This window comes from Macaca mulatta, chromosome 4 (assembly GCF_049350105.2).
Source record: "Macaca mulatta isolate MMU2019108-1 chromosome 4, T2T-MMU8v2.0, whole genome shotgun sequence".
Classification (NCBI taxonomy): domain Eukaryota; kingdom Metazoa; phylum Chordata; class Mammalia; order Primates; family Cercopithecidae; genus Macaca; species Macaca mulatta.
Window position 1 is genome coordinate 134,712,576 of NC_133409.1, and position 25,257 is coordinate 134,737,832.

Consider the following 25,257-nt stretch of genomic DNA (forward strand, 5'->3'; position numbering starts at 1 on the left):
TTGATAATAAAAAATCACTTCAAAAAAATAAACAACTTACACAAATTCCAAATAGGCATAAGTTGTATGGGCATTGACTACTTTTAATTCTTGTCAACACAATACAGATAAATATCACAATGGCATCTAACAGAGTCTGTCAAATTAACCTTACCTATGTTATACCACTGATCATAGTATATTATTGAGTATTAACCTTTATTACAGCAGATGACAAAATATAAAAAATTACACAAAAATATATTTCAGTATGAGGTAAAAAAATAATTACAAGCTTTACTCTCAAAGAAGTAGTAATATGATGAAAATAACGGTTCCACCTCTTATTTCCTGATTTTATATATATTACACACACACACTCACACCCAGGCACACATGTATCAGGAAGAAAGAAATATACGTATTTACTTTTTATTCCCAGGGCTAAGTATTTCTTACCACAAACCAAAAGACTTTACCATAATTATTCCCAGAACTAAATATTTATTATTTACCATAAATAGAGAAATGCAAAACTGATTAGCATTTCTCAATGTCATTAATAACATTTCCTTATTTAAGTCCTCTAAAGTTAGGTACCAGATCCATTAGTCAAAATACTACTAATAAAAATGACAATATCATCCTAAAGTCCTTTTAATTACATATTAGAAATTCCATCATGTATTTTCTCAAGCTTGTTAAATACGGAACTGATAAGCAGCATTTCTTACATGTTTTTCAACAGAGATAAGTAAATCTAGTCATTCTTAAGATAGTGAACAAATTGCACACAAAACCCACCCTTCCTCTTTGTACTTCAAATAGCATACAAAGGTTTGCATAGTACAATGCACTCTTAGCACATACCCAAAGAGAAAAAGAGAAGGAAATTTGATACAAGGAAATTTTTACACAGTATTATATTCTTCCTAATGTTACTAAATTAGAATAAGTGACAGATATCCACAAAAAAAACCTTAAAGTTTAAAAAACAAAAAAGATTTTTATCTCGAAGACTGATTACTTGAGACAATTCTAAAAACAAAGAAAGTACCATGTACATGTGATTAATGACTTGTCCTAAAATAATAAATCTTAAAAACAAAAAACATACAAAAATCTAAAGAGCAAACAAGTTGGAAAATTCAATTAAATATTCTCATTCCTCATCTTTATTCCCACTATTAACTTCAAAAAAAACTAGAAATTATTTTTAAGCATGTTTCAAGTCAGATCAAAAAAAAAATACCATATGAATTGCCATCATAAAGTTTTATAGAACTCACCAAAAAACAACCCTAGGAAAACTTTTGGGTATGTAAGTAAAAGACCAATATGTCACAGTTAAAATTTGTCAAAAGTCTCTTAAGAGGCCAGGCATGGTGGCTCTTGCCTGCAATCCCAGCACTTAGGGAGGCCCAGGTAAGAGGACTGCTTGAAGCCCAAGAGTTCAAGACCAGCCTGGGCAATATGGCAACCCTATATCTACAGTTTTTGTTTTGTTTTGTTTTTAATTAGCCAGGCATCGTGATGGCACATGCCTTAGTCCCAGCTACTCAGGAGACTAAGGTGGAAGGATCACTTGACTCCAGGAGGTCAAGGTTGCAGTGAACTATGATAGTACCACTATACTCCAGCCTAGGCGACAGAACAAGACCCTGTTCCTTAAAAAAACAAACCAAAAAAAAGTCTCTTTAGAGAAAATAGTTACTCAAACAAACAAATACCAACCTACAGTTTTTAGATGATAAATATTTAAATTTCTTCATTTTTTAAACCACACTACGAGAGTCATTTCAATTCATATTACTTGCTTTGTTTAACTCAACAATCTTCCTTCTCAAAATGTTTTAAGATATAATTAAGAGAACGAGTTTTAAAATCAGACCAATGAAAGTTTGATTCTGTCTCCTCCACATCTTATCTCTGACTTGGACAAGTAACAATCCCTCTAACCTCATTTCCTGAACCTGAAGAATGGGAAGACTAATGTTTTACCTCATGTTCTTGTGGGGAACTGAATGCTCCGTACATTCAGCCTAGCATAGTAAGAATTCCCTAAACATTAATAATTAAGTATCAACTAAAAATGAATTTTAAAATTACCAAAAAATAGGAAGTTGCTATATAAGAATTTCCCTCAGTTTCCAAACAGACTTCTATTTTTTAAAAAACTAGTCGAGTGCAGCCAGGCACAGTGGCTCACGCCTGTAATCCCAGCACTTTGGAAGGCTGAGGCGGGCGGATCATCTGAGGTCAGGAGTTCGAAACCAGCCTGGCCAACCTGGTGAAACCCCATCTCTACTGAAAAAAAAAAAAAAAAAAAAAAAAAAATTAGCCGGGCATGGTGGCAGGTGCCTGTAATCCCAGCTATTCGGGAGGCTGAGGCAAGAGAATCGCTTGAACCCAGGAGGCGGAGGTTGCAGTGAGCCGAGATCATGCCATTGCACTCCAGCCTAGGGGACAAGAGCAAGACTTCGTCTCAAAAAAAAAAAAAAAAAAAAAAAAACTAGTTGAGTACAGTAATGAAAAGCAGGGAAGAGTAGAAAAAAGAAGTTCAGGCCGGGCGCGATGGCTCAAGCCTGTAATCCCAGCACTTTGGGAGGCCGAGACGGGCGAATCACGAGGTCAGGAGATCAAGACCTTCCTGGCTAACACGGTGAAACCCCGTCTCTCTAGTAAAAAATACAAAAAACTAGCCGGGCGAGGTGGCAGGCGCCTGTAGTCCCAGCTACTCTGGAGGCTGAGCCAGGAGAATGGCGTGAACCTGGGAGGCGGAGCTTGCAGTGAGCTGAGATCCGGCCACTGCACTCCAGGCCGGGCGACAGAGCGAGACTCCGTCTCAAAAAAAAAAGAAAAAAGAAGTTCAATCTGTAGCTGACTAAACAATCGAGATAACTCACTACCTGAGGACCAAACTAAAGATTTTTAAAACATAATTAAGTTATATAGACAACTACAAGAACCTGTAAGAACAATAGCAGTAAGAATCATTAAAAATTCAGAAGTAATCATTTGAGTCTCTCCATGGTTCCAAGCATCCACCCAAAATAAACACATACAGAAAACAAAAATCTAAACTCTTCATTATTTTTTAAGAAACAAAGTCTCACTCAGTTGCATAGGCTGGAGTGCAATGGCACAACCATGGCTCACTGTAGCCTCAAACTTCCAGGCTCAAGTAATGCTCCCACCTCAGCCTCCCAACTAGCTGGGACTACAGGTGCATGCCACCACACCCGGCTATCTCTTTTTTTTTTTTTTTTTTTTTTTGTAGAGATGGAGTCTTGCTTTGTTGCCCATGCTGGTCTCAAACCCCTGGTCTCAAGCAATCCTCCTGCCTCAGTAAATTCTCATAATCAAAAAATATTGAGCACTTGAAACGTGGCTAGTCCAAACTGAAATGTTATATAAATGTAAAATATACATCAGATTTCAAGATTTCTTTCATATATAAGAAAAAAGGTAAGCTATCTCATTAATAACTTTTTATACTGAATACATTATGAAATAATGTACTTTCTTTAACCCAACACACATTCAAAATATTATTAAAATTAATTTCATCTGTTCCTTTTTAAGTGTGGCTACTAGAAAATTTAAAATTACATATATGTAACTTAACCCAGTATGTCTCAAAGAATATATATGTATACTTGCTTCACAACACCTACCTTAAAGATTTTATCATTTTGGCCGGGCGCGGTGGCTCAAGCCTGTAATCCCAGCACTTTGGGAGGCCGAGATGGGCGGATCACAAGGTCAGGAGATCGAGACCATCCTGGCTAAAACGGTGAAACCCCGTCTCTACTAAAAAATACAAAAAACTAGCCGGGTGAGGCGGCGGGCGCCTGTAGTCCCAGCTACTCGGGAGGCTGAGGCAGGAGAATGGCCTGAACCCGGGAGGCAGAGCTTGCAGTGAGCTGAGATCCGGCCACTGCACTCCAGCCTGGGCAACAGAGCAAGACTCCGTCTCAAAAAAAAAAAAGATTTTATCATTTTATAGTTCAAACATTAAGTTATTTTGAATGAACTCTTTAAACTAAAAATTAAGCCTTTATGCCTAAATGTGTTTAACAAGTTAAATTGGAGACCCATACAGAAATGTCTCTCTCTGCCAAACTTTCCCTTTATTTATATGCACGGAGTAGGCAATCAGCAGATTCACCTGACAAGATTCTTAACATCCCTGATTACTGATTCTCTATTAAAGGGATTTAAGAGCTTCACTGAGCCATACAGAAAGGATTAAAGAGTTTATTTCTTAAAAAAAGTTAGATCTCATCCATGATCTTGAAACAGTAATTTCATTAGGCAACATCCTATTAGTCTGTTTTAGGTGGACATATTTCAATATATTTAAATTTTGTATCATTTGTTAGGTTGGCCCTCTCTACCCAATTACTCCAAATTAAAGTATTATTGAATCAGACTTAGTGGATACATAGCAGGCTCCCAATTTTCTGCCAGTCAATACAAGTGTTAAATTTTGTAAGTACACTAAAATAAGTGATACAGTCTCCAGCATCAATGAGCTCAGATCAAGAAACGTCATTTACACACTAAGAGAATAACAAAGAAGTTTTTATTTAAGTTTTAAACTATGAAGTTCTAAGCATAAGTTCAACTGCATTTTGTAGCATATAATCTAGGAATTTAGAATAATTTGTGAGAAAAAGGGTTACATTGAGATTTGAAATACAGCCATTTATTTCCATTTGACACTCATTCTGAAAATTTAACAAATTTATTTTCATCATTAAACAAATTGTTTTGATCTGCTTCCTAAAATGTGTTTGATAAGAACGGCCAAATTAGTAGGTAAGTAAAAATGAATTCCTCTTAAATGGTTGTGCACAAATGCCCACACATACACCAAAACAGTCAGGCAAAATACTCACCAGACTGCAACCTGCTACAGCACAACAGGAATTTTAATTAAAGTTTAAGGCAAAACTTGGATCTTAGGAGAACATACTTCTAAATAAACCGAAAGTTGTTTCTAACACAAAGAATGAGAAAACCCCTAGAGAACAGTATACACATTTGAAAGACTAACTTTAAATGTCTCCTAAAAACACTCTAACCAAGACTATGCAGTCTCAATTTTACAAATACAGTATATGAACTTCTACATTTACAATCCAAAAAACTTTGGCACTTGATTATTACAATAATCATGATAAATACTCCAGGAATGACACTTTTAAAGTCAGTCTAGATGTTAGGTAAATACCCAGCCTCTTTAGTACTGGGAACACTGACAGGACAGTAAGAAGGATAAGACAGTTTTAATATTTCAGGTAAAAGTACACATCTCAAAGGATCAGCTCAAGAGAAGGCTTGCTTCATTCTAAAGACTCTTTGCCAGAAGTGGAGGAAAAAATACCTTAGCTACTGCCAGTACTCAGTATATCATCACTGGTCAAACTAATGAGCGACGAACAAATCCCATTTCCTTCAGTGCAGGAGTCTATATTCTAATATTCCATATACTTCTCCTATTACATTTTAACATTTCTGACATTGACCCTATACTCTCATTTATTTGTCTAATGGATTCACATATTAACTTTCATTGTTATTATGTTGTCTTACTCCTATCACATAAGCCATCCCAACACATTCATGACATTCATCAAAAACTGGAGGGAGGGAGAGGCAGAAGCATTTATGTCAGAACCCAGGGGTTGTGAGAAGTTTAAAAAAAAAAACATGTGATTCTAATAATATGCCCAATCCTTAACACTTGTAAACTACTTAAGGCACCAAAACTTTTATTTATCCTAAATCCCCAAGCATTTAACATGACTTTAATCACATTCCTCACATTAAGGAAAATACTTCTTGATTAATCTCTCATCAGCAGCTTCTTTGCTTGATGATGTGCCATTGTGACAGGCCCTTTTTCTTAATATTGGTGTTAACTGTAACTATCACCACACTTAAAAATGAAGTTATGCATCACTTAACAAAGGGGATGTATCCTGGGAAATGTGTCATAAGGCGATTTGGTCCATGTGTGAACATCACAGAGTGTACTTAAACCTAGATGGTACAGTACAGCCCACTACCCGCCTAAGCTATAGGGGATAGCCTATTGCTCCTAGGCTACAAACCTGTACAGCATGCTATTGTACTCAATACTGTAGGCAACTGTAACACAATGGTAAGTATCTGTATATTGAAACATAAAAAGGTATAGTAAAAATACAGTATAAGTAATAAAAATGATACACCTACATAGGGTGCACCTACCATGAATAGAGATTACAGGACTGGAAGTGGCACTGGGTGAGTCAGTGATTGGTGAGCAAATGTGAAGGCCTACGACATTAGTATACACTACTACAGATTTTATAAACACTATACACTAAAGCTAACTACACTTTTTTTATTTCTTTCTTTCTAATTTTCTTTCAAAATTAACCTTAGCTTACTGTAAGTTTTTTACTTTATAAACTTTCTTACTTTTTTGTAATAATATTTACAACACCAACACATTGTATAGTTGTACAAAAATATTTTCTTTCTTTATATCCATATTCTATAAGCTTTTTTCCATTTAAAAATTCTTTCCATTTTAATCTTTTTTGTTATAAGACACAAACACACATTAGCCTAGGCCTGCAAAGATCAGGATCATCAATATCACTGTCTTCCGCCTCCATGTTTCATCCCACTGGTAAAAAACGTGCATAGCGCTGTCATCACCTACAATAACAATGCCTTTTTCTGGAATACCCCCTGAAGGACCTGCCTGAGGATGTTTTACAGTTAACTTCTTTTAATAAGTAGAAGATGTACTCTCTAAAATAACAATTAAAAAACATAGTATAGTAAATATATAAGCCAGTAACACAGCCATTTATTGTCAATATATGTACCATATATAAATGTATGTATGTGCTATACTTTTATACAACTAGTAGTGCGGGTTTGTTGACACCAGCATCATCACAAACACAGTGAGTAATGCATTGCACTACTATAGTGGGATGGCTACAACTCACTAGAGAAGAGGAATTTTTCAGCTTCATTATAATCTTAGGGGACCACCACCCAATACGTGGTTTATTATTGACCAAAACGTTCCTAAGGGGCTCATGATTGCATTCTACTAGAAACCCCTAATGATTACACAGTCACACCCTTGGAATTGTGCAGACGCTGAATCATCAAAAAGAACCTAACCTAAGTGGCACTAATAAGGTACTAAAACAGATACTGGAATCCAGGCTCCCATGCTAGTCACCTCTGTTTTGCAAATGAGTTGAGAAATTGAACAAGATCATGATGGGAAGTTTAACCAGCTACATAGTACTTGAAAGATTATAAAATACAAGTCTACTGGAGCCACTGGAAAGGACAGGTTCTAGGAAAGAAAAAATCCGTAACAATACCTGACACTGGAACAACATCTTAAGCCATTATCAATTTAGAATAGTGAATTTTTTTAAAAGCAGTGTTTCTTCTAGGGTAAAAGCACCTTTAAGTGCAAACAATTAGTAAATACGCTTTCAGTAAATCAAACAGGGTTCAATGAAAATGGTCAGGAAGAGTGTAGAACATCTAGGAACCGGAGACCTTCAGAAACAAAAACCAAAACATAACAAAAAAAAAAAAAAAGAGGTAATATCAAGTTTAGTACAAAGAAGAAAACATTTAGGAGCCCAGAAGGAAAATGCCTACTTCACTTGTGGTTAAAACCAAGGTTATGATTCAAAAATGAGTACAGCATAGTCTCGGGTTAGTGAAGTCCTAGTAAAATTTTATCTGTTTAAGAGACATAACAAATGTCTCTACTGTGAGCTACTGTCTAAATATCTACCTAACGTAAGCCAAAAAAAAAAAAAGCAGGGAGGAGTGTGAGGGAGTATTGCCAAAGACAGGTACACACTATCAAAACAAAATTAAAAAAGCAACAACAGAAAAGGTCTTTCTAATAGCCAACCACCATTTCAGTGAAACCAAGAGACTCATAATTACTAATACTTTCAAGTTTTTTGTGCCTTATGTGGCCATTTATTATTATATTTACAGTTATAACTGCTTAACACCCTAAAGGATTGTGTACTTTTTTCTGAAACAGAAAGATATGCTGAGGTTTTGTAATCTGCTTCACATTGGGTATGAAAGGAAAAGGAACCTAGATGAAAAAGAGACAGAGCAAAAAAAAAAAAAAAAAAAAGCAGGCACATCAAATCCCTGGGACCAAATAAACAGAGGGGGTGGCAATCTATACCCAGGGAATATCCTCCAGCGTTTGAGAGAGGATCCCATTTCACCCCAATAATTCTGGACCATTAGTACCATACTTATGGATTCAGCTACTAATGTAGACTACTAATGTAGTCCCAGGACAGAAAATATATAAGCTTAAGGGATCACTGTCTTGTATTACCTCTTGGTTCATCCTAAATAATTCCAATAACTAAGATCACTTTTGTTCCTACAAATACCCACCTTGAACTTCTCCAATAAGAAATCCGGACCCTGTCTCATTTTGTTTCCCTGTGACTAGGTTTTCAAGGCCTACTGCCAGACCCCATTTCCTCCCTTTTCCCCCAGGATGCCAGTCTGAATCTCTACCTAGCGCCTGGTACCAGCCACCATTCCACTCCCAAACATACATGTACACACTGCACTTTGCCAAACATATCCCTGATGCTGACAAGCTGACTGTAGGCACATATAGACTTCCATCCAGACTTCCCAAACTAGTGCTCTGTCCCCTCCCCCATCTAGAAAGACTTACTGCCTGACTGCTGAGATAATTTGGTCCCTAAATCCTGCTTGTGTTAATCTGAATAGCAGTCAGATAGCGCATGTACAACTAAGCAGTAACAGCTCCATCATAACGATTACCCAATTTACCTAAATTTCAATCACATCTTACTAGTTTTTATTTGCTCTTTCTTTTCTGAATGTAAAATCTGAAACCTTTCAGATCTTTCACAACTTGCTTCATCAGTTTACCTAAGAAACAGGTCTGCAGCTCCACCCAATTCTCACCCAAATGAAAAATCATTATACTTTTTTCTCTACCTAGCTGCAAGCCCTTGACACAATGATAATTTTTTATATACATTAAAGTAAGCATTTTTATCATTCAAAATATATTTAACAACAGGGAATGATAATCTCTGACAGAGGAGGATTCTCTGACAGATCTGGATTATGAATAAACAAAAATGTAGCACTTTGGGTTTTATAACTATTTATTTTAAATGCCTTAAAAATTAGATTTTAGTTAATATGATGTCATTTTAGTTTGCAAATCCCTCAATCAGAAAGGTACACGCTGGGCATGGTGGCTCACACCTATAATCCCAGTACTTTGGGAGGCTGAGGCGGGCAGATCACGAGGTCAGGAGATCCAGACCATCCTGGCCGACACGGTGAAACCCATCTCTACTAAAAACACAAAAAATTAACCAGGCGCGGTGGTACATGCCCCTAGTCCCAGCTACTCGGGAAGCTGAAGCAGACTTGCTTGAACCCGGGAGGCAGAGGTTGCAGTGAGCCAAGATCGCGCCACTGCACTCCAGCCTGGGCGACAAAGCAAGACTCTATCTCAAAAAAAAAAAAAAGAAAAAAAAAAAAAAAAAGTACAAAGCAAACTTCCAGCTCATTTCTACGGGAAACCATGAAATATTATAAAGGTGAATTTTCAGCCTTAATGTGATTTTACAAAATTTAAACTACTCAAATTTTGAAACCTCAAAAAAAAATCTGATGAGTACTTAAATAAGGAAAAGAATTACTACATTTGCCAGTGATTCAACTTTGAAACAAAAATTTCCTAATATTCTTTTTTCATGCTCTGGAGTAGTTTAATTGAAGTAAATCCTGATACAGAAAGGTGAACCATTAGCAGGCAATTTCCATTTGCAACTACTTATCTGTACGAATCAAGATTTTATCCAGGCCAGGTACAGTGCTTCGGCTGTAATCCCAGCACTTTGGGAGGCCAAAGCAGGTGAATTGCTTGAGGCCAAGAGTTTGAGACTAGCCTGGGCAAGATAGGGAGAGCCCGTATCTACAAAAAAATTTAAAACTAGGCCAGAGGTGGTGGTGCGCACCTGTAGCCCTGGCTACCTGGGAAGCAGAGGCATGAGTTTGAGGTTGCAGTGAGCTATGATCACGCCACTGAACTCCAGCCTGGGTAACAGAGCAAGACCCTGTCTCTAAAAATAAGTAAATAAATAACATATAAATAAAAAATTTTAAAATATTTTCTCCAAACAGTACAACAAAGTAACATAAAGAAATCACTCTATTATAGAAGTGCATATATCATCTAAACCAACTGCAAAATTTGTCTATTAAAACCACCACGAGGCCAGGCACAGTGGCTCATGCTTATAATCCCAGCACTTTGGGAGACTGAGGCGGGCGGATCACCTGAGGTTAGGTGTTCAAGACCAGCCTGACCAACATGGTGAAACCCTGTCTCTACTAAAAATGCAAAAATTAGGTGGGCGTGGTGGCACACACCTGTAATCCAGCTACTCGAGATGCTGAGACAGGAGAATCGCTTGAACCCAAGAGGCGGAGGTTGCAGTGAGCTGAGATCACACCACTGCACTCCAGCCTGAGCAACAGAGCAAGACTCCATCTCGGGGGGCGGGGGGGACATGACTGATATGTTTTATATATGTGAGCTTATAAAATAAACTAAAAAGTTCACCACCTTATCTAAAATCATTAAAGAGAAATTCTGCCCTTGGAAATCTGCTTAATCTTTTAAAAATAAAAATTCACAAATATTCCTTTTTCGGGCTCTAGAAACGCTGACACTTTGTGCCATTTGCTTTCTGCCTAATTCTGCTTCAAAATGCCAATCTGTATTTTTGGAATAAGAAAAATAAGCATTGCCTATCTGTCTCCCTAGAGCTCTTCCCTAATTCTTTCACACAGAATACCTCAAATTTCTCAACAGGCACTTTACCACATTTAACAAAGGTAGACACTAAAAACATTACTTTAACATAAAATTCAAATAAGTCTACTAGTAGTCATCCCACTTAAGAGTTTTTCCTAAGCAACTGAAGTTCTTACCAATAATGGACTTTGGCACAGTACCTCCAACACTGAAAAAAGTATCTGCATGATTTCTGTAAGGTTATGTCACATAAAATTCAATTTCTGCATTAGTGCAATATCATCTCATCCCACTGGTCCTTTATTTAAAGAAAATATCCTACTTCTAACAAAGGTTAAAACTTGAGGATTTTTTTTTCCAAGTTGGTACAAGAATTAGAGAAATCATTTGAAAATGAAAATAACCACCAGCACTGGCAATGTTCTAAGCACTTTAGAAGTAGTAACTCACTCAATCCTCCTAACCACCTATGAGGCTGATATTTTATTCCATTTATAGATTAAGAAACTGAAGCACAGAGAAGTGATGCGCTCAGTCACACAGCTAGTAGGCAGAAGAGAATTTGACCTCAAGTAGTCTCCGTCCAGAGACCATGCTTTTCACTCTCTAGCTGTACCACCTAAGCATAAGAACCACCACTTAATAGGCATCCAAGTTATCATACACCAAAAAATTTAATATTTTTTCATTTTGTGACAAATTAGATAAAACATCATGTAAATATTTTAGGCTGCATTTAAAATCGTAAGGAAAAAGGATGGCTGATAAAACCAAATAAAATGAGATTTATATTAAAGAGCAAACTCCTTTTAAGTGAGCTTGAGAATTTTATTATTACATGACCAATAAACTTAAAGAATACACTGATATGGAAATGTTTCACAAACACTTCACAAAAACTTCACCACAAATGCCCTAAGTAATATACCCTCAAAACACATTCTAAGTAGTCGAGAGTATACCAACATTGATATCCAAGTCTATACGAAAACAGCTAAACAGAACACAACAAATAAATCACAAAGAAAAAGCCTCTGGACAATCAAAACAGGTATTCCAATGTCCAAGTATTGGTACACAATTATTTTTCTCAAGAGGCGACTTCACATATTAAGTAAGGGCGTACTCATTTTTCTCCTATGCAGAATCACAAACCTGAACATGATTTCCACAATTCTAAAAAAAATAAGAAAAGGAAAGATGACGGGGACACTAATCAGTTACAAGCACATCCAATAGCAAAGCAAAAAAAAAAAAAAAAAGTACTTAAATAATTTCAAAATGCAAACAAATATTTAGAATTTAGCTCAACAGCCCTATACGCAAAACAAGATTGCATCCCCAGGTCATCCAAAGAAGTTTAATTTTATTCTGCATCCCATTTAAGACAGAGAAGAACTGTATATTTAATTTTAGTATTATCTTAATCCAAAGCGGTTAAAGTGATTTTATAATTTCATGCTTAAAAGAATACGCCCACAATTACCCTGCTCATTTATAAAATAATTCATTTGAAAATTCCAAATAGCAAATGTTTTATTTCACTGTTTTTGAGCTCAAGAGCACTTTGAGTATAAATGTTACCTGAAAGCAGGAGGGAAGTGCAGGAGGGAACTTAAAATTAGGTAAGTCTAAGAAAACAGAGGATAGCTAGGCGAGTGTCTGTAAACAATATGCTCAAAACATCCCCCACAAAGCAAAGTGTGGACAGAGGGTGCCACATCAGCAGTAGTCTGTAATCGTCCTGCTTCTAAATCATTTGTTAGTTACATGAATTATTCATTTCGGTAATGGTTTGTTGATATGAAGCAGCACCAACACTCAAATGCAAAAAGTGATTGGGTCCTCCTGATCCGCTCTACAAAAATCAAACTTGGGTTTACTCTTACAGAACACTCTCTGCCTTATAGTGACAGAGTGTGTTTTGATTTTTTTAAGCTATCCTTTTTTAAGTTGCTTTTAATTTTTAAAGGATTGAGGGAGTTAATGCCTAGCCCACACTGAACTTCGTTATCAAAAGAATTGTTACACCACTTAACAAAATTCCTTTTCAACCCGGACTGCCACACATTCTGCCTTCTCCAACTTCAAACAAAACTATAAAGCGCATAGTAAATAACATGTATTTTTCTCTCCTCCGGCAAGGAAGTCTAACTCCAAACAGGAAACTGCTCCTCAAAGGATCCAACCCTGAAGTTCAAACCCAGTCCTCGGGAGCAGACTGCATGCTTAAGTGCCAACACACTTGCCTAGGTAGAACCCGAGTAAAACAAATAAGCTTTCTTGTCCTTAAGGCACCCCTTGCGAGTTTTAGCAGGAAAAAAAAAAGTTTTTGAACAAATTTCTCTCTCTCCTTAAATGTATACAAAGCCTCGCAGAAAATAAAGAAGTTGAAAGTGCTACTTTATCAAGTTTTTCGATCGCCCTCCCCCATTCCACGAGGAGGCGGAGGGAAGGAAGGGGATGAGGAAGGGAGGGAAGGTCAGGTCCGATTTTAGCTGGGCAAGGGGTTAGGAGAGGAGGCCAAGCGCCCCCGCCCCACATTCCGCACCTTTCTGGTGAACAGGAAAAGAGGCGGAGAAGGGAGCGCGAGGGAAAGCACCCCCGAGCTCTCCCACCAGTTTCTCCGTGAGAAGAGCAAGGTGGAAGGCAGGGCGAGAAGGGGCGGTGGGGAGAATGAAGAGGGTGGGATGCTGCCGCTCAGGGGCTGACCGCCGTTGCCTCCCCATAAGGCCGAGAAAGGGCACAGCCTCCCCGGATCTGGAAGGTCCGGACGGGCGACTGGAAGCGCCCGAGTCTCTTACCCATGCTGGGGGCTCTCGCGGGGAGAAGCCGACGTCTGCTCCTCCTCCTCCTCCTCCGGTGGCTCGCGCGGCCGCTCCCGCGGCTGGAGGCGGGACCCGCGCTCCGCGCTAGCCCCTCCTGAGCTCAGGCGGGGCGAAGACTCGCCTCCATCCGCCCGCAGCGCTCTCCTGCCAGTCCCTTCAGCGCGGCCCGCCAGGCAGAGGCAGAGGCGGCGACAGCTCCTCACCCCTGGCCTCCACAGAAGCCACGGCGGCGGGAGGGCCCTCCCCCGCCCGCCCAGACCGCGGTTTTCCCACCCTGGCAACTCCCGTAGTGGGGAGGAACCCGCCGGTTCGCCCAGGCCCTCGGCTCCAACCGCGAGCGCCCGCCCAGCCTCGGAGCCCGCCCCTCGCCTCTTAGCACCCGCAGTTTAAAAAAGCGACACCGTAGACTAAGGTGGAGACCCAGACAGAGGCCGAGAAGGTGCGGGGAACTGGGTCCGGGAGGAGGCAAATCTCGCGAGAACGCCCTCGTTCTCCCCGCCCCACCCCGCCCCGTCGCGTTAGGGCTCTCTCCGGGACCCCCAGGCTGGTGCCAGGTGCGGTGACGTCACGGCCGGGGGTCGTGCGCCGCCCGCGTCCAGGTGCAGCGAGCGGATGAGGAAGCGGTGCAGAGAAGGTTGGGCTCGCTTTCTCCCCGGAGGCTCGGAACAGCTTGGGCGGGTGTTGGGTCTGGTTTGTCGCTTCAGACGGATCAAAAGGTTTCTGCTAACAGGCAAAGTTGCCCCACTTTCCGCGGCGGCGACGCGTTGTTACTTTCTGCAGCGAAGCAGCCTCTGGAGGACCTTAAACGGAAAAGGCGGAGAGGAGGGCGAGCGCGCTTCATTTCGACCTTTAAGGGAGGCCCAGATGCTGCCAGGACCCTCAGTCTACCTTGCGAAGTTACTTACGGATCAGAAGCATTTGGTCTTCGTCGGGAGGGGGAGAAACCTAGGCATCAGATAAATTCTGTTTCACAGAAATAAATTACTGGATTCCTTTAGTCTCTTGTCAGCTGAAGGCAACTTTATCTAATTTTCTTTATTTCTTTTTAAAGTATAATTTGAGTTGTTGCTTGATCGAGAGAAAAATAGGCATCATGATTTGAAATATTGCCAGCATTTTTTTTCTAGCGTGAATGTGAAGGAGGGCATAGGATTATTATAATCAGTCAAACATGAGTCTGGGAGTTACGAAGAAGTATAATTATTTCAGCAAGCTTTATTTCCCCCTCCTGTTTAAATAGACCCAATTTCCAGGACAGATGTGTGTGAGCGTTTGTTGAACGCCAACTATTGTGCCTAGTGCTTTTTGAAGAAATTATGTAATTCTCAGTCATCCAGCACTGCAACTGACTTGCCCTTTGGAACCAGGCAGACATGGGTTCTTGAAACTCAACACAGCCATTTACTTTTTGTGGGACCTTGGATAAATTAACCTGGCTGAACTTCAATTTCTTGAGTATGTTGAAACCAATCTTGCAATGCAGAGCACAGTGGCCCGTAGTAGTAACCTTGTACGTATCCATTACCACTATTTCCTTTTGCCATCTTTTAATTCTAATACTTCTCAAAAGGTTGCATGTGGTAATTTTATAACAAGAATGATCAAACTCACAAACAGCAGCCAAAAAGGAGAAAAGAAAAAAGTTTAATATACTCACCTAAACAAGATTACATTGACATCATGGAACATGTGCCTTTTTTAGGTAACAAATACGTGTTGAGCATTGCGTTCGTTGTCCCCTACCAAGCGAAAAAAAAAAAAAAGCTGAAGTACAGCGCTAATCCTCAGGGACTTTGCATTCTACTGGGGGGGTGAGATACGAACACAAAGTTAATAGTATGAGGTAGTGAGAGTCAAATGCTTGAGAATCTAAAGGAAAACGAATTACTGTGGGCAAAGCAAGCTGTAAAGAGAAGATGTGAGTTGAACGAAAGCTCGGAGAAGGCAATAATTCAGTCTGGAGGAGTCCTAGAACTGAGAAGTAGAGGTGGATATGCAGAGTATTTCTGAGTCTTTAAGAAATGTGTGTGGCTCAAGCAGCCCCTAAGGAAGGCCATTTATGCTTTGGAAGAATGAGGCTGGTGATGGGCTAAGAAGAATTTATGAAAGGACACAAAAATATAAGCTATTGGAAGCACATACATAGGTAGTAAATTCAAGGCCCAGAGACCTTAAGGTTCTAGAGACTTTAAATTTCCAGATCTCTAGAATCCTTAATATTTAAAGAAGAAAGGCCAATGAATAGAATGGAAAAGAGGCTAAGTAAAACAGAAGGGGGAATAAAGACTATCAGATTTAATAATAAGGGCATCTTTGAAAATATAATTTCAGCATATATATAATAGAATATGTAATATATAACTACATATTCAGAATATATATATATTAGAAAATTCAGATTAAAGATTTTATCAATTGAATGATAAGGAAGTGGAGGCCACAGGTAAGGTAGATATTTTCTGAGAAGTCAGGTGACATGATCTGACAACATGATAAAACGTTTACAATCATTTCTGTCCTAGAAATTCCGGGATCTTCACACTTGTAATCCCAGCAATTTGGGAGGCCAAGGGAGGAGGATCACTTGAGCCCAGGAGTTTTAGAGACCAGCCTGGGCAATATAGCAAGACTCCATCTCTACAAAAAAAAATACAAAAATTAGCCCACATGTGGTGGCACAGGCCTGTGGTCTCAACTACTTGGGAGGCTGAAGTGAGAGGATCACCTGAGTCCAGGGAAGTTGAGGCTGCAGTGAATTGTGATCCTGCCACTGCACTCCATTCAGCCTGGGTGACAGAGTGAGACCCTGTCTCAAAGAAAAAAAAAAAATTCTAGGATCTGTTACTGCCATAATAAACGTATTTTACAAGTTTAAAACTTAAATTCACTTTGCAAATTCAGAGGCATTATCCTCTGAGGTAATAATGAGATGTTGAATCATAGAAATTGGAAGCATTAGGGACCAGAACCCCTAAGAATTGGTTGAGAAAACTGAAGTAAAGCTAAGAAGTAATCGCAATCCCAAATTTAATGTTGTTTTCCAAAGACAAAGCTAAAGGAAATTCTAACAGAAGAATGAAATCTAGAAATTTACTTTTAAACTTACAAAATGGCACGTAAAAATACCTTCTACACTTTTGAGTGCTATGCAATATTAGTTATTAATTATTCCGTTAAGCTCTTTTCATCTTTTAAACCTTACCTTCTCAGCTATAAGAGGCCTTCAAGGTATGACAGTATATTTTATACGTTTTTATATGGCTAGCACTGTCTGCAGCTCAAAACATTGCGTTCCCTGGCAATAATTATTAGTTGAATGAGAGAAAATATGGTGAGAAGATAATTTCTACTTACCACATATATTAAATTTAAATTCCTTTAATATAAAAACAAATTATCTTTTACTTTTCCCTTTATTTTATTGTTACCTTTATGCTAGATTAGGTTTGTTTCCATCTATCTGTCCTTATTCTTTGTATTCCAGTACAAATGGACTGACACCACTCTAATCATTCACTTTTTTTCTGCCAAGTACTGAACATGTTGATCTGACATCAAGGAGAACATTACAGTTTCTGTGTGAATGACACAATTTCAGACCAACGTAATTCATGCTAAACTGCCATGATTTCTTCCTGAAGTTTTCTTAGAAATGTATCTGAAGATATCTATATTTTAAAAAATCATCTGCCTTCTTTCCTTTTGGTAAAAACTATTATAACCATGAAGATTATGCTAAAGAAAAATACATGTTAACTGAATTGTATTATTTTTAAAGCACTCATTTAGCTAAAATCTTGTAACTAATTCTTTTTTGTTTCTTTGTTTTCATTCAAAAGTACTAGGTTTCCTGGGAGGTTTTCTTACTGCTACCTTGTTTTGGCCTGGCTAATTTACTGTAAACTTAAGCCCAAATTACATCGATGTGTAACCTGAATTTTAAAAATCATTCTTTAGAAAACAATTGCTGGAAATAATAACCTCAATCAGAATGCCTATACTGTGAGATCACTGAAGCTGAAAAATCCCCCAGCTCAAACTGGTGGCCCATTCAGCTTGCAACAAAATCCTGTTCCTCTGCTAGCAACTTGGGGGATGTCCTCAGGCCTATGACCACTCTAAGCACTTTTCATTATTGCATAATAGGAAAGAGTTTAATTAAAAACATGATGACCCATCTAAATGAATTACTACTTGCCAACTGCAAGGACCTTTTTAATGGTGTTATTTGCACTTTATTCAGATGCTAGTGTCATAGGCCTTTAAAGGGAATCTCTTTCAAGAAGTATTACTCCTCCCAAATATTAAAGCTAGCTCCTTTTGAAGGGTCACATATTTTAAGTAATCTCAAATAACAAATACATTTGCATTTTCAAATATCAGGCAGTTAAATTATACGCATGGTGTTATGTAAATAATTTCCAGTCATGAGTACACATTTATTCAACTCAACAGATGTTTTCCTGATCACCCATTACAAATGAGCAGCTTCTGGATCATAAATATAGAGACAGAAAATAAAGTCCTTGGCCTTAAAAGACAAAGGACTGGGGAACCTGTCCAAGGTACATTGGAATTCCCAGTAAGGACAAGGAAGGGTAGTCAGGTAGCCAGGACAACAGGCAGGTATACAATCAAAAGCCCAGGTTGGGCGTGGTGGCTCACACCTGTAATCTCAATACTTTGGGAGGGCGAGGCAGGCGGATCACCTGAGGTCAGGAGTTCAAGACCAGCCTGGCCAACATGGTGAAACCCTATCTCTCTACTAAAAATAGAAAAAGTAGCTGGGTATGGTGGCGGGTGCCTGTAATCCCAGCTACTTGGGAGGCTGAGGCAGGAGAGTTACTTGAACCTGGGAAGCAGAGGTTGCAGCTAGCCAAGATTGTGCCACTGCACTCCAGCCTGGGTGGCAGAGTAAGACTCCATCTCAAAAAAAAAAAAGCCCAGGATGTCTTTGAGGGGCTCTGAGACCACACTCCAATATGGAGAGCCCTGTGTGCCAGGGAAGTAATTTGACGTCTTGTCCTAGAAGTAAGAGGCAATTAATGAAGTATTTTAAGTAGGCAACTGATTTGCTTTTCCAGCTACATCCACGGTCATAGAAAAAAATGCATACAAGTCACAAAAAATGAGGTACCAAAAAATTTGGTTAAATAAGCATTAAGCACCCACTACCCTAAAATAATTAGTAAATATGTATTTTTACTAATATAATAAATGTTTAAACTAATATAATATACAAGGGATTTCATATGACACTGGGAGAGATTCATTGCAACAAACACAAACTCTGCCTTCAAGGAATGTGATTTCCAGCTAAGAAGGCTAAGATATACTCAACTATTTTAACTTGCACTTATTTAAATAAAATGTACCTTATTGAGGAGAAACGGCATTTAGAATCAACATGGCACAGACCAATAAACTGGGCAAATTTTCAATTTAGTAATTAATTTGCAGTATTCTTATTTGAATCTCTGCAAATTTTTTGTTACATAAATTTTTAATTTCTAATTTTTGTGGGTACATAGTAGGTGTATAGATTTATGGGGTACCTGATATATTTTTATATAGCCATACAGTGCATAATAATCACATCAGGGTAAATGGGATATTCATCACCTCAAACATTTATCCATTCTTTGTGTTGCAAACAATTCAATTATATTATTTTAGCAATCTTAAGATGTGTAATAAATTATTGTTGACTGTGCTCTCCCTGTTATTCTATTTAATCATACTCATTCTATCTAACTATATTTTTGTACCCGTTAACCATTCCCACTCTCTCCACCCCTGCCCAGCCTCTTGTAACCATCATTCTACACTCTATGAGTTCAATTGTTTTAAATTTTTTACCTCCCACAAATAAGTGAGAACATGCAAAGTTTATCTTTCTGTTCCTGGCTTATTTCACTTAGCATGACGACTTCCAGTTCCATTCATGTTTTTGCAGATGACAGGATTCCATTCTTTTCTATGACTGAATAGTACTCCATTGTGTATAGGTACCACATTTTCTTTATCCATTCATCTGTTGATGGACACTTAGGTTGATTCCAAATATTAGCTCTTGTGAATAGTGCTGCAATAAACATGAGAGAACAGATATCTCTTTGATATAAGATTTCCTTTCTTTTGGGTATATGCTTAGCAGTAGAATTGCTGGATCATATGGTAGTTCTATTTTTAGTTTTATGAGGAATCTCCAAAACTGTTCTTCATAGTGGCTATACTATTTTACATTCCCACCAACAGTGTACAAAGGTTCTCTTTTCTCCACATTCTCATCAGCATTTGTCATTACTTGTCTTTTAGATAAAAGCCATTTTAACTGGGGTGAGATGATATCTCACTGTAGTTTTCATTTGCATTTCTCTGATGATCAATGATGTTGAGCATATTTTCATATACCTGTTTGCCTTTTTTTTTTTTTTTTTTTTTTTTTGAGATGGAGTTTTGCTCTTGTTGCTCAGGCTGGAGTGCAATGGCATAACCTTGGCTCACCACAACCTCCATCTCCCAGGTTCAAGCGATTCTCCTGCCTCAGTCTCCCAAGTAGCTGGGATTACAGGAATGCGTCACCATGCCCAGCTAATTTTTGTATTTTTATTAGAGACAGGGTTTCTCCATATTGGTCAGGCTGGTCTTGAACTCCTAACCTCAGGTGATCCGCCCACCTCAGCCTCCCAAAGTGTTGGGGTTACAGGCGTGAGCCACTGCAGCCGGCCTCCTGTTTGCCATTTTTATGTCTTCTTTTGAGAAATGTCTATTCAGATCTTTTGCCCATTTTTAATCAAATTATTAAATTTTTCTGTAGAGTTATTTAAGCTCTTTATATACTGTAGTTATTTATCTCTTGTCAGGCAGATAGTTTGCAAATATTTTCTCCCATTCTGTGGGTTGCCTCTTCACTTTGTTGATTGTTTCTTTTGCAGGGCAGACACTCTTTAACATGATGTAATCCCATTTGCCACTTTTGCTTTGGTTTCCTGTGCTTGTGAGGGTACTAATCAAGAAATCTTCGCCCAGTCCAATGTCCTAAAAAGTTTCTCCCAATGTTTTCTTTTTGTAGTTCATAGGTTCAGGTCTTAGAAATTTAAATCTTTACTCCATTTTGATTTGATTTTTGTGTATGGCAATGGATGGGGTCTAGTTTCATTCTTGTACATATGGGTATCCAGTTTTCCCAGCACTATTTATTGAAAAAACCATTCTTTCCCCAAAGTTTGTTCTTGGCACCTTTGTTGAAAATGAGTTCACTGTAGATGTATGGATTAATTTCTATGTTCTCTATTTTATTCCATTGGTCTATGTGTCTGTTTTTATGCCAGTGCCATGCTGTTTTGGTTAGTATGGCTCTGTAGTATAATTTGAAGTCACGTAATGTAATGCCTCCAGTTTTGTTCTTTTTGGCTCAAGATAGCTTTGGATATTCTGGGTCTTTTGTGGTTCCATATTAATTTTATGATTGTTTTCTCCATTTCTGTGAAGAATGTCATTGTTGTTTTGATAGGAATTGCATTAAATTTGTACATAACTTTGGGTGGTATGGACATTTTAACAATATTGATTCTTCCAATCATGAACATGGAATATCTTCCTATTTGTGTGTGTGTGTGTGTGTGTGTGTGTCTTCTTCAATTTCTTTCATCAATGTTTTATAGTTTTCCTTGTAAAGAACTTTCTCTTCTTTGGTTAATTCCCAAATATATTATTTTATATGTAGTTATTATAAATGGGATTACTTTCTTGATTTCTTTTTCAGATTGTTTGCTGTTGGCATATAGAAATGCTACTGATTTTTGTATGTTGATTTTGTATCCTGCAACTTTACTGAATTTGATTATCAGTTCTAATAGTTTTTTGGTGACATCTTTAGATTTTTCCAAATAAAAATTATATCTTCTGCAAGCAAGGATAATTTGACTTCTTCCTTTCCAATTCGGGTGCCCTTTATTCCTTTCTCTTGCCTGATCGCTCTAGATAGAACTTCCAGCACCATTTTGAACAACAGTTGTGAATGTGGACATCTTTTTCTTGTTCTAGATCTTAGAGGAAAGGCCATTTTTTCCTCTCATCAGTTTTTTCCCATTCAGTATGATACTAGCTGTGAGTCTGTCATACATGACTTTTATGGTGTATGCACAGTTTTTTGGGGGGTTTTTATCATGATGTTGAAATTTATCAAATGGTTTTTAGGCATCAGTTAAAATTATATGGTTTTTGTCCTTCATTCTGCTTATATGATGAATCACATTGATTTATTTACTTATGTTGAACCATCTTTGCGTACTTGGGATAAATCCCATATGGTCATGATGAATGCTGTTTTTAATGTGTTGTTGGATTCTGTTTGCTAGTATTTTATTGAGGATTTTCACATGAATATTCATCAGAGATATTGACCTGTAGTTTTCTTTTCTTGATGGGTCCTTGTCTGGTTTTGGTATCAGGGTAGTATTGGTTTCACAGAATGAGTTTGGAAGTATTCCCTCCTTCTCTATATTTTGGAATAGTTTGAGAAGCACTGATACTAGTTCTTCTTTAAATGTTTGGTGAAATTCACCAGTGAGAACATTGAATCTTGGACTTTTCTTGGCTGGAAGATTCTTTATTTTGGCTTCAATCTTGTTACTTTTTATTGCCCTGTTCAGGTTTTGAATTTCATCAGCTTCAATCTTAGTAGGTTGCAGGTGTCTAGAAATTTGTCCCTGTCTTCTAGGTTTTCCAATTTATTGGCATATAGTTGCCCATGGTAGCCCCTAAAGATCCTTTGAATTTCTGCAGTATCAGTTGTAATGTCTCCTTTTTCATCTCTGAATTTATTTATTAGGGTCTTCTCTCTTTTTTCTTAGTCTGCCTAAGGGTTTCTCAATTTATCTTTTCAAAAACAACTTTTTTTCATTAATTTTTTAATTTTAATTTCATTTATCTCTGCTCTGATCTTTATTGTTTCTTTTCTTCACTAATTTTGGGTTTGGTTTGCTCTTGCTTTTCTAGTTTATAAAGATGCATTGTTAGATTTTTTATTTGATGTTTTTCTACTTTTTTGATGTAGATGCTTATTGGTAAAAATGTTCGTTTTAGTACTGCTTTTGCTGTATCCCATAGATTTTGCTATGTCTTGTTTCCGTTTTCATTTGTTTCAAGACAGTTTTTAATTTGCTTCTTTAAGTTTTTATTGACTCACTGGTTATTTAGGAGCACACTGTTTAATTTCCATGTGTTTGTATAGTTTCCAAAGTTCCTTTTGTTATTGATTTCTAGTTTTGCTCCATTGTGGTCAGAAAAGATACTTGATATGATTTCAATTTTTTGAATTTTTTAAGACTTGTTTTGTGGCTTAACATATGGTCTGTTAAGGAGAAGAATGTGTATTCTTCAGCTGTTGGACAAAATATTCTGTAACGATCTTATTAGATTAATTTGGCCTGTAGTCCAGATTAAGTTCAATGTTTCTTTGTTGGTTTTCTGTCAGGATGATCTCTCCGATGCTGAAAGTTGGGTGTTGAAGTCTCCAGCTATTATTGTTTTAGGGTCTATCTCTCTTTAGCTCTAATATTATTTGCTTTCTATATCTGCATGCTGCAGTGTTGAGTACATATATATTTACAACTGTTATATCCTCTTGCTGAATTCACCCTTTTATCATTGTACCATGACCATTTTTTTTCTCTTTTTGTGGATTTTGTCTTGAAATCTATTTTGTCTAGTATAAGTATAGCTATTCCTGCTCTTTTTTGGCTCTGTTTGGGATGGAATATCTTTTTCCATCCCTTTATTTTCAGTCTATGTGTGTCTTTATAGATGACGTATGTTTCTTGTAGACATAGTTCACTGGGTCTCGTTTTTTTATATCCATTTAGCCACTATCTATGTCTTTTGATTAGAGAGTTTAGTCCATTTACATTCAATGTCATTATTGATAAGTAAGGACTTATTCCTGGCCCAGCCAATTATTATTTCCAAAATAATAAATGGAAATTTTATTTCAGATCCCAGTCTAACTTCCTTAACTGCACAGACTACAATAAGGGCTATATCCCATCTGATACTGGAGCTTTTAAGCTACCTGTACTGACATTATCTTGGTGCCCAAAATTAAATGCCTACCAAAGCAAAAGAGTCTCATACACTAAGATGTTTCTCTCTGCTTATTCCTGATAATTCACATTTTGTTCTTTAGGTTTCCAGGCCAGGTCTCACCACTCCCACAACTGCCTCACATTCTATATGTGGCTCATAAGCAAGTCTCAACCTCCTTGTCACCCCATACCTCCCCAGCCGTCATCTGCCTTGTCTCACATTTACTTAAATATCAAGTAAATTAGAGTGCACTTCAACCTCCTGACCTATACCAACCTCCGAGGCCTATACCAATACTTCCACTTCGTAACCAGGGAAACTGAGGCATTCTGAATAGTCCCCTGCACACTCTGCCAACCTTCTTCTGTACGAAATTGCTTCTTTGAAATGGTCCATGCCCTCTGTTCCTCCTCAATAGTTATATCTCTGATTTGGACTTAACAATGTTACACTTGGGCTACATTTTTCCCTTTCCATTTTCTAGGCTGTAATCTTCATCCTTTTTTCACTTCTTCCTTTCTTATCCTCTTTCTCTATCTTACACTGTGTCTTTCCTGACTCTTTAACACCATCCTTAGATTGTCAATCCGGTTTAACTGGTTTTGTAAATGCTACAAAGGTAAACGCTCTTTGATTTCCTAATCCTCCCTCACTGCCAAATATATTTTCACAGAATAATCTTGGGCCTTACTGAGACCACTGTAAGGTGACAAAGCTTTCTCACAGTACACAATCTCAATGTACTCCTTAAGACAAATTAGTGAAGGAGGTAATACTATTTCTAGTTTGACAATGTTGGCAATGACAACAATGTCAATAACAGCTAACACCATCTGACCATTTTAAGTCTCAAGCATGGACCTAGACAATTCATAGACCTCATCTGACATGACCTTCATTACAATGCTACGAGTGATAAAATTATCTATCACCCCATTTAAAGAGTGGGAAGCTGAGACTGGTTAATTAACTTGCCTAAGGTCACATAACCATTAAGAGGCAGAGCCTGTGAGAATTCAGGGCTAATTCCATAGCTGATGCTCCAACCTATCTTAGGTCAATTCACTCCTTGAGCTGTGATTTCTTCCTTTGTTTAAAAGGAAGGAAAAGGAGGAGGAGGAGAGAGAGAAAGAGGTCAGTGGAGGAGCTGAAGGAACCCTTCTTCAGTGGTTTTTATATGGATCAACCAGGAAAGGACCTGGCGCAGACTAGACACTTGATGCTAATTTATTTTCCCTGCTTCATTCATTGATGACCAGATTCATTGTGTCAGGTATTGCGCTAGGTACTTGTGTAGATGGCTGGAGAGAGGTGATAAAGGAGACATGATTCTTATCCTCATGGAGCTTATGGTCTAAGAGAGAAAGCCAAATTTCATGAGAACACAACGTTAATCATCTATTTTACTTCTCACATATCCCCTCCTACATGACTGCTCTCCTGAATGTGTTCTCCCCTTCCTTTTAAAAC

General features: G+C 38.0%; 1 protein-coding gene and 1 long non-coding RNA gene across 3 annotated transcripts in view; one reads left to right on the forward strand and one right to left on the reverse strand.

Moving 5' to 3' along the window:
- Positions 1–14,149, reverse strand: part of CD2AP (CD2 associated protein) — a 152,146-nt gene extending 137,997 nt beyond the window's left edge. Inside the window, exon 1 of one of the 2 annotated variants that reach the window (XM_077998608.1) lies at positions 13,675–14,149. Coding sequence is in view for 1 of the 2 variants with exons in the window: in NM_001266309.1 (NP_001253238.1) it covers positions 13,675–13,678 (4 nt within the window). In the remaining variant the exon portion in view is untranslated. 2 annotated transcript variants of the gene reach the window in all.
- A 42-nt stretch (positions 14,150–14,191) lies between these two features.
- Positions 14,192–14,708, forward strand: LOC144340343 (uncharacterized). The gene is made up of 2 exons (XR_013416343.1): positions 14,192–14,332; positions 14,479–14,708. It is a non-coding gene; the product is annotated as an uncharacterized LOC144340343 (long non-coding RNA).
- The last annotated feature ends 10,549 nt before the right edge of the window (positions 14,709–25,257 follow it).